The sequence below is a fragment of the Hyperolius riggenbachi genome, chromosome 6 (assembly GCF_040937935.1).
Source record: "Hyperolius riggenbachi isolate aHypRig1 chromosome 6, aHypRig1.pri, whole genome shotgun sequence".
Lineage (NCBI taxonomy): Eukaryota > Metazoa > Chordata > Amphibia > Anura > Hyperoliidae > Hyperolius > Hyperolius riggenbachi.
The window spans coordinates 15,281,687-15,292,183 of NC_090651.1; the positions used below are offsets into that span (position 1 = coordinate 15,281,687).

The following is a 10,497-nucleotide window of genomic DNA, read 5'->3' on the forward strand; positions in this document are numbered from 1 at the left end:
AGAAGACAACAAAGAGGCTGGAACGTTTATTTACGTAAGATTTTCACAGTACAGATTCTCTTTAAGACCACAGCTGTCTGTGCCATTTTAAGTGCAGCGATTGCTGTGATTGGCTAACAGCAATCACAGGATCAGGAGTTAAAGGGAACCTAAACTGAGAAGGCTATGGATTTTTCCTTTTAACATAATACCAGTTGCCCGGCTCTCCTGCTGATCCTGTGTCTAATATTTTTAGCCACAGCCCTGAACAAGCATGCAGATCAGGTGCTTTGACTGAAGTCAGACTGGATTAGCTGCATGCTTGATTCAGGTGTGTGATTCAGCCACTACTGGAGCCAAAGAGATCAGCAGGGCTGCCAGGCAACTGGTATTGTTTAAAAGGAAACATCCATATCCCTCTGTTAAGGTTCCTTTTAATGAAATTGGCCTTTTCTCAGCGTGACAGCAGACGTGGACAACGGCGAGAGAAATTGAATCTGTGCTTTGGAAGGGATAACAGCTGCCAATCGGTGTCGATTTGAATTGCCGAGGTCCAGAGTGTTTTTTTTCAATCACATTGTCAACCAAGTGGGTAATTTGGGTATCCTCTCCAGAGAATACATTTGAAACCATTAGTTCCTGTTCCTCTTTGTTTTAAAACTATTACAGAGAAGATACCTTCCTTCACAGTTGGTGGTCTTGATCAAGAGATGATGCAAAAAACTGAGATGTTGTTCCTCCTTCCTCTATTTTCCAACGAACACATCTGAACAGTCATAAGCTAATTAGAGCAAGGCCTATTTCCTTATATGGGCTCCCTTGTAGGAAACAAGGAACACACTGCTTGGATTTGGTAATGGTGATAACAAAATGGAGAAACCGCGTATTAAAGAGACACTGTAAAAAGAAAAACCTCCCCTAGGGGGTACTCGCCTCGGCAGGGGGAAGCCTCCGGATCCTATCGAGGCTTCCCCAGTCATCCTGTGTCCCACGGGGGTCTCGCTGCAGCCCTCCGAACAGCGGCCCGACAGCTTGTTCAATATTTACCTTTCCAGGCTCCAGCGGGGGTGCTGTTGCGGCTCTTTTGACGGAGAGTTGCGCCTGCGCGGTAGAGCGGCCTGACGGAGATCGGCCATTTCCACCGATCTCCGTGGGAAGGAGCGGATACTGCGCACAGAGTAAGCGCTTGTACACGAGCACAGAGTAAGCGCTTGTACACGAGCACAGAGTAAGCGCTTGTACACGAGCACAGAGTAGGCGCTTGTACACGAGCACAGAGTAGGCGCTTGTACACGAGCACAGAGTAGGCGCTTGTACACGAGCACAGAGTAGGCGCTTGTACACGAGCACAGAGTAGGCGCTTGTACACGAGCACAGAGTAGGCGCTTGTACACGAGCACAGAGTAGGCGCTTGTACACGAGCACAGAGTAGGCGTTTTTACACGAGCACAGAGTAGGCGTTTTTACACGAGCACAGAGTAGGCGTTTTTACACGAGCACAGAGTAGGCGTTTTTACACGAGCACAGAGTAGGCGTTTGTACACGAGCACAGAGTAGGCGCTTGTACACGAGCACAGAGTAGGCGCTTGTACACGAGCACAGAGTAGGCGCTTGTACACGAGCACAGAGTAGGCGCTTGTACACGAGCACAGAGTAGGCGCTTGTACACGAGCACTTTTACTGCGCAGGCTCGCACCTGTGCACTTCAGAATTATGTCTGCACTGGCCGGAGGAATTTTCAGGAGGTGTGAGAGCTACGGGGGACTGGAAATAGGGGGGGGGGGGGGGGGGCAACGAGCATTACCAGGACACTTCTAAAAAAAGTTAATCACCATGGGTTTCATTTGATAGATTTTCCCCTGGTTCAGGGGTATTTAACCGTTTGGGGACCGCTGTAGGTAGATCCTACGCTGCACTTTTGGCTGTCTAAGCCTGATGCGGCGTAGGATTTACGCCTCCCTGTTTCCGCTCCAGATGCGATCGTAGGCACCCGAGAGGGGAGATTAATAAGCGGTCATACAGCTGACATCTCCCCTCAGTGATCAGGAGCCATCGCAATTGGCTCCTCATTACTACGCTCGCTGGTGGATCATAGTGATCACTGTTAGAGCTGCGGCGGTGGGGGGGGGGGAGAGAGAAGACGATCCACTCGCCTTCCTGACATTCCCCCGGCGATCGTCCCTCTGCTCTGCTCTGGCCGGCATCCCCGCTCGCTCTGACGCAAGTGTTGGATCCAGGCTTGATGACATCATCAAGCCGTGACCCGGAACTGTGCGGCAGTACAAGCGGGGATGCCAGCCAGAGTGAAGGGGTCTACAGCTGCTCATCGCTAGAGCCTGGGAGTTGAGTAAAGGCTGCTGGCTACAGGGGGACACCTGGCTACATGAAGGATACCATTCCCAGCTAACCACAGTGGGGATCTGGCTGCCTGCCCCCCCCCCACCACCACCACCACCACCCACATGTAAAATGACCTGGTCCTTAAAGGGAACCTTGACTGTGGGGGGCTTTCCCAAGCCTCCTGCAGCCGTCCTGTGCCCACGCCTGTCCTTCGGTGCCCTCCGGTCTCCCTCCGCGGCTAAGTTTAGTTTTCGGCCGACTGCCAGTCGTCCTCCGGCAAAGCGTCCTCCTCTTCCGCATTCCCCGTCGTAAAGAGCCGTAAAGCGCGTCCGCAGGACGGCTGCAGGAGGCTTGGGAAAGCCCCAGGTAAGTGAATTTTTTTTCCCCCACAGTTAAGGTTCCCTTTAAAGGGGGGGAGGAATGGCAGCCGGAAATCTAAAAGGTTAAAAAAGAAAAAAATGCCGTATACATAAACAGTTGTGATTTTAGGCTTGTCATGTTATTCCAATGAATACTCTGTATCGAGACATCTAGCAACTGCTTGTATATGCAACTTTTTACTAAAATTGAATGTGGATTTTTTTCACCCTGGCCTCTTGCAGACCCGCTGATGGACACGTTAATGTTGGAACCGGTGAGACTGCCGTCCGGAACCATCATGGACAGATCAATCATCCTGCGACATCTCCTGAATTCTTCCACGGACCCCTTCAACAGGCAGCCCCTCACCGAGAGCATGCTTGAACCAGGTACGGATCGTGGGGACAGGCAGAGCAGGTCTGCTCTGAGCCCACATGTAGCTGCAGCAGCAGAAAGTGAGACCTTCCTACAGAAGAATGCAGCTGGCTGCTTATATCTCTAAGTGCGATGGAGCTGATGCATCCTCCACTGAGGAATGCTATTTAAAGTGGATCCAAGATAAACTTTTACTCATTGCATAATTGTGTTCCTTTCATATAGTTTATAGGGCACTCCTCAAGCCAAATACTTGTTTTTGTTGTTGTTATACTCTAATTCCCTATAAACTAAACAAGCCTCACCCACAGCTTCTTCATGGTGCCTTGGCATTCTCAGCCTTAGTAGCAAGGGCTTATGGGAGCTCAGTCTGGGCAGGAGGTTACTAGCCAGAGATTTCCGAGGGGGAGGAGGGAGCAGGCGAGGGGAGTGAGCTGAGGGCTGGAAATGCAGAGCAGCTTGCCTGTGTGTAATGTGACAAGCAGAATATGGCTCTCATTGTATTACAGGAAGAAATAATCATATCCTGTTGAAGCTGTCTGCATCTAGATTTGCTGTGTAAACTATCTAAACATTAGATAAGGTATATAGACAAGTTACTTGTTATAGTTACTTTTTCATCTCGGAACCCCTTTAAAGGAAATCTAGGGCTTTAAAAAAAACAAAAAAAAAACAGCCCCCCAGTCATCCTGAGTCCTCACCGTCCTTAAGAGATTCTCCGGCCAGCAGCAGCAACCTCCTGAAGGCTGGCCGGCCACGCTCCTTCTCGTTGCGTCCTCATGCACAGCGGCATTCTGCGCACGCCCAGTATGGAAATATCACTACTGCGCATGAACAATCCCGGGAGTGGGTGCACAATCTAGGTGCTGCACGCACCTAGATTGTTGGGTTGCGCATGTGCAGGGTTGCGCATGTGCAGGAGCCTTTGACTGGCAATGACCGACCAGCTTTCAGGGGGGTGGCCGCTGCTGCTTGCTGAAGGGTCTCGGATGGACAGAGCAGGCACAGGGTGACTGCAGGGGGCTCCAAGAAACCCCAGGTAAACATATATTTTTTTTTTTTTGTTTAGGTTTAAAGGACAACTGTAACAAGAGGGATGTGGCGGCTGCCATATTTATTTCCTTTTAAGCAATGCCAGTTGCCTGGCAGCCGTGCTGGTCTATTTGGCTGCAGTAGTGTCTTAATAACCCCAGAAACACGCATGCAGCTAGTCTTGTCAGATCTGACAATGTCAAACACCTGATCTGCTGCATGCTTGTTCAGGGTCTGTGGCTAAACGTATTAGAGGCAGATGATCAGCAGGACTGCCAGGCAACTGGTATGGATTATAAGGAAATAAGTATGGCAGCCTCCATATAACTCTTACTGCAGTTGACCTTTAAAGAGGATCTGTAAGGATAAAAAATGCCTCTGGGGGGTACTCGCCTTGGGAGAGGGAAGACACTGGATCCTAATCCTCTTCCGTCCCATGGTGGTCTTTCAAACAGTGGGGATGTAAATATTGACCTTTCTGGCTCCGGCGCAGTAGCAACTCTCTGCACTAAAATAGGCGGAAATAGCCGATCCCCGTCGTCTCCGCTCTACTGCACAGGTGCAGGTTGCCTGCGCAGTACAGCGGACCCGACCAGTAGCAGCTATTTCCGAGAGGAGAGCCACAACAGCATTCCCGCTGGAGCAGGAAAAGGGAAATATTGCACAGCCTGATAAACCGTAGCCTGTGCATTCGGAGGGGCCCTGCAAGACCACCGTGGGACAGAGGCGGACGCTGGAAGCCTCATTAGGATCCAGAGGATTCCCCCTCCCAAGGTGAGTACCCCCCAGGGGCATTTTTTTTTTTTTTACTTAAAGCAGTTTAAAACTGACAATTTTTAACAAAAATGTGTTTTCCTACTTTTTATAACCCATACAATTATCATATTTGCTTTTGTGCACAAGTAGTATTATTCATTAATATATTCATTTAGACATTATAACTCCCCAAAGTTCAGTTAATTTATTTTTAAAGCTGCTGGTGCATTTTATGCATAACTGTTGTAATTCTGTTGTGAATGCAGCCAGCAGTGATTTCTGACCTGTGTTTCACCCCAGGACTCATCAGCTGAAGTCCTGCACAGCCAGAGAATGTTTACATAAATGTATTAAGTAAAGAATATGTACACAAGATAAGCTTAAAGAGAACCCGAGGTGTGTTTAAAGAATGTTATCTGCATACAGAGGCTGGATCTGCCTATACAGCCCGGCCTCTGTTGCTATCCCAAACCCCCCTAAGGTCCCCCTGCACTCTGCAATCCCTCATAAATCACAGCCATGCTGTGAGGCTGTGTTTACATCTGTAGTGTCAGTCTCAGCTGCTCCCCCGCCTCCTGCATAGCTCCGGTCCCTGCCCCCGTCCCTTCCCTCCAATCAGCAGGGAGGGAAGGGATGCAGGCGGGGACTGGAGTTCTGCAGGAGGCGGGGAGAGCAGCAGACTGACACTATAGAGATAAACACAGCCAGCTCTGACAAGCTGTTTGTCAGCAGCGTGGCTGTGATTTATGAGGGATTGCAGAGTGCAGAGGGACCTTAGGGGGGGTTTGGGATAGCAACAGAGACTGGGCTGTATAGGCAGATCCAGCCTCAGTATGCAGATAATATTCTTCAAACCCACCTCGGGTTCTCTTTAACAGCAGTTTGGATGCGGGTTCTCCCTGCAGAAGAGTCAGCCAGAAATTCTGGGTTATATTACGCTTTAAGTGTCTATAAGTAACACTTTAAAGCTGGCCACTAACGGTCCAATTTCTAGCGAAAAATCGTTTGAGCGATCAGAAGTTCTGATCGGATTGGTTGTAAATAATCTCCATTGGTGGATACAATCGATTATGAACGAGTGAAAAAAATGTCGCCCGAATGAAATTTTGGATTTTCTTGGTGGTCGTGATAGATAGGAAGCAATGATTGGTTAGTTGATGGTGTACTGAACGATTTTTTTGTCCGATCAGAATTTCTGATCGCTCAAACGATTTTTCGCTAGAAATTGGACCGTTAGTGGCCAGCTTAATTCAGTAGAGCTGAGTAGGGGACACAGTGTTTTTGTTTTTTTTTTTTGCCCCTTGAAAAAGCGGTGACTTATGACCACTATAGAAGTCCACATGGCCCTCTCTTTTTTATAAAAAAAAAAGTCAGTTTACGGCATAGTACACGCGCTAGATAAGCTTAGCCGAGACAGCCGATAACTACCGCCTCTGCCAAGAATCTAGAGTGTATATAGCAGCTTATTTCCGGTTGATGCAGGACTGTGCTAATTTTGTATGCAAATATGCTCCGCTTGAAAATGCACCAATTGATTCGATTGGTTCATTTTTCACACTGCATACATTTGCATAATCCTGCATGAAATGGGAACAATTTGCATCGCATTGTTGGGACTTGCAGACTCTTGCGCATTAACCTGGAATGAAAAAAAAAAAAGTTGCGAATTGGAAGCTAAAGAGGCCCTGTAGTGACCTATAGTAGAATGCAGTGAAATATTCCAGATACTGTTTAAAGCTAGGGTCATACTTACCAAAAATCAGTTTCCGCAATATAAAAAAAAAAAAAAAAACACATGATGCTTCCCAATGCTCAGTCGCAGTGCACTGGGCATTTTGCGGTCTTCTTGTGTTTTTGATTCCCCTTTGCCAAAAGGCAAAGCTGATTTGTCTGCGGGAAAACACTGCAGTTTTACTGCAGCCTCTAGTGTGACCCTAACCTTATGGTAGTTTTTTTTTTTTTTGTGGGGGGGGGGGGGGGGGTGGCAACACAAACCCTTCTTATATCTATATATTGCTGCATATTTGTAGCCCCGCCCTGCCAGGGATGCTGAGCCTAGGCTATGAGGTTACACGGCCTTCTCCTCCCAGTGTACTCAGGGAGACCAGTTGTAGTTTCTGCTCACTTCTGAACACAACAAATGAACTTACCGCAGTGTCACCACCCGTGACAAATTCATCTAGCAGTTTGCTTGTATGATCTTGTATGATAGATCATTTGATTTGATCATTTTATTGAATCAAGAGAGAATGGAGTGTTCGGTATGCCTAATTGATGAAAAGTGGCTGATTTCCTGTGGAATCGATCAGCTTAGTCGATCGAGCAGGATGGAAGATATCGGGTCTATCGCACAGGGATCGGCTGCTGTTCACGTCATGTGATCGACTCTGAATTGATTTTTGCATTCAGAGCATGGAGGCACACTATTGGTCATATTGATTACTGAAGGAGAATCGATTTGCATGTCGCTTGTAGTGTGTGGGCCACTAGTTGATCGACTTTTGATGAACCACACTTAAAGGGGCACCACATCAAAAAACTGTAAAATTTAAAATATGTGCAAACATACACAAATAAAGAGTAGGTTTTTTTCCAGCGTAAAATGAGCCATACATTACTTTTCTGCTATGTAGCTGTCACTTGCAGTAGGTTGTAGAAATCTGACAGAAACGACAGGTTTTAGACTAGTCCATCTCTTTATAGGGGATTCTCCGGGATATATTTATTTTCAAAAGCACTTTGTGAATGGCAGTTGCTCTGTCCAACTGCCAAAAAACTGTGCAGCGAGTAGGGAGCTGACCAGCATCTTTGTTTAAATACTTTTCAGGGAATATCTTTATAAAGAATAAAAGCCTTACTGAGAATCCCCAATGAAGAGATAGACTAGTCCAAAACCTGTAATCTTCTGTCAGATTTCTACAACCTACTGTAAGTGACAGCAACATAGAAAAGTAATTTATGGCTCGTTTTACTCTGGAAAAAATGTACTTCTTATTTGCATATTTTTGCATATATTTTAAATTTTACAGTTTTTCGCTGTAGTGCCCCTTTAAGTCGATCATTCAGTAAAGTTGATCGCTTTGTCGATTTGAATCAAAATTGCTAGATGTATGGCTACTTTGTAAAGGACTATTGTACAAATTAAGCAATTTTATTCAAGAAGCTATATTCAATAAAGTTCCTCTTTATGATCTTTTTTTTTTTTTTTTGACAAATAAGTTTTTTATTGAGTTTTCCACAAAAACAGAACAATAACATGAACACGTATAGATACATGAAATTAACAACCTTAACTCTTTATGATCTTTAATGCCTATAGGCAACTGCCGTTTTTTATTATCCTCTGTCACTAGGAAAACTAGGCACCCTAGCGTTATCCACCGGCCAATACATTTACACCGTGCCTAGAAAAATGACTCAAATACAAAACTAAAATGTAAACCAACAAAACTAATAAAAACAAAAATGTAAACCAATCCCTTCTCTCTCTCCCTCAGTGCCAGAACTGAAGGAACGAATAAACGCCTGGATGAGGGACAAGCACACCGCTGACCAATGACACGACGAGGTTTGCCACGCCGGACGCCGCCTGGAGGAGGAGTCGGAACGCTGTACATAATATTTAAATATTGCAAGCATTGACCTGCTCTTCTGATGGATAGAAAAAAAAAATATTAAGGGGATTCTATTTTCGTAATAAGGGCGATCATTACTGTACAGAAGCAGGAAACGCCTGCGCAACAGTGTGTCAAAACACGCGACCGATAAATCAACGTTTCTAGACGAGCCAACCACACCAGTGTACTCATTACCTAATTCCTTATTTTTTTGTCCTTTAATCACTTCTCCTGCTGCTACTCTCGTCCTTTATATGCCCCCCTCCCCCCCCTCTCACCTGGACACATTTGTGTACTGTTCATAATATGAAATAATCCTGGCCCGTTATTTACGATAAAGGATGTAGAGACTGATTACACTCAATAGTGAGTTAAGAATCAACGTTGCCTCCGCAGATCTCGCTGTACTATTCAGGACCTGAAGCCTGAGCACATTTTTTTTATAATTTGTACAAGTGTATATAATATATATTAATAATAGTTAATATATATTATATGCCGATGTAGATGTGTGCTATATAATATATGTTATGTATATAAATAATATATATGTAATATATATTATATATATAATTTATATTCTTAGTTTAAAGGGTAAGTCTGCCAGCCTGTGATTTTCTCTAAAGTATAAGTCCCAAACAGGAGATTATTCAGATCAGATGCGAGCCCGGTGGATTGAAAATAGACTTCCACTTCGAAACGCGTCGTGCCGCTCGTCCACGGGGGGCTGGAGGATGATTGGTTGTAGCAGTGGGCTGGGCTTGTGATATTAAGGTGGGGCTAACGGATCTCACTAACGTACAACTTACAAGAGTCCACCTAACTTGATGACAAAGAACTGTATTATATTTAAACAAGTTTTCTTCAGACGCTCATGTGCAAAGAAAAATTTGTTGTTTTCTTTTTTTTTTTTCTTTGTGAGCTTTGTAAGATTTGCTGCAGGAATTATTTTTCTTTTTTTGTTGTTTTTTAAACTGAAGACGTGTTCAGATGTAAAGGGCGACCGGTTGAATAGTTTTCACCCCACGCGTTGCTCCTGCTTTGCACCCCCTGATTCCGACCTTGGGAGAGGGGCGTCTCTCGTCCCCCCGCACCTTCGTCTAGCCTTACCAAAGTGACCGGTGCCGGGGAGGGGGGCGGATCCGCGCTAGCTCATCTGCTCTGACGTTTCTTTTATTCTCTCTTTTGCTTAGTTTTTTATGAACCCTTTTGTATGACTGCCCTCCACAACATACTTGAATTCCTGGACTATGTTTGTGTGGAGAGGCAGGAGACCCCGTAACCAGGTACCGCTGTGTGCCCCCCACCCTCCCCTCTTTTATTTTCAGTTTCCCTCCTCCCTGATGAGCTCAGACTGGAGATATAATAAATGATGACATTATAAGTCCTGTGTGCAGCGTGCTCATTTCATTGTTTCACTGCTTTGTGAATTGACAATCAGAAGTTGAAGGCTACCCGAGGTGACATGAAGATATAGACATGTGTATGTATAATGCCTAGTACACAGGCAGTGTTCCTTTTTTTTCTTTCTCTGCCTCAGAGTTTAATATCAGGTATGTAAGTGGGTGACTCAGACAGGAAGTGACTACAGTGTGACCCTCACTGATAAGAAATTCCAACTATAAAACACTTACCTAGCAGAAAATGGCTTCTGAGAGTAGAAAAGAGATATAAGGGGTCAATAGTTCATAGATTTTAGCTCTGGCATACTTCAATGAATGTCATTGAGCAAAAACAATAAAACAGTTAAAACTTAAAAAGTAGATTTAACCACTTAAGCCCAACTGGACAAACATTCTCGTCCAGTTGGGCTGCGCGCACTCCCGCGGGCCGCCGGCCGTTAGCCTGGCGATCAATGAATGGGATTATAGATCCCATTCATTGATCAAAGCCCCCTGCAGAAAAATAGACAGCCACTTGACAGAAGCTGCTGTTTTTCTGATTTACAAAAAGCTTCTCGTCCTAATGCGTCCTGGAAGCCTGATCTTACGCTTCCAGGACTTGTTGAGTGTGGCCATCTTGTGGCCAAATAGTAAAA

General features: G+C 45.5%; 1 protein-coding gene across 2 annotated transcripts in view; it reads left to right on the top strand.

Annotated features, from left to right (window-relative positions):
* Positions 1-9,843, top strand: part of UBE4B (ubiquitination factor E4B) — a 113,352-nt gene extending 103,509 nt beyond the window's left edge. For both annotated transcript variants that reach the window (XM_068238864.1, XM_068238865.1), the window contains 2 exons: positions 2,922-3,068; positions 8,340-9,843. In XM_068238864.1, coding sequence (XP_068094965.1) covers positions 2,922-3,068; positions 8,340-8,401 — 209 coding nt within the window. In that variant the 3' untranslated portion in view covers positions 8,402-9,843. The remainder of the gene's footprint in view (positions 1-2,921; positions 3,069-8,339) is intronic.
* The last annotated feature ends 654 nt before the right edge of the window (positions 9,844-10,497 follow it).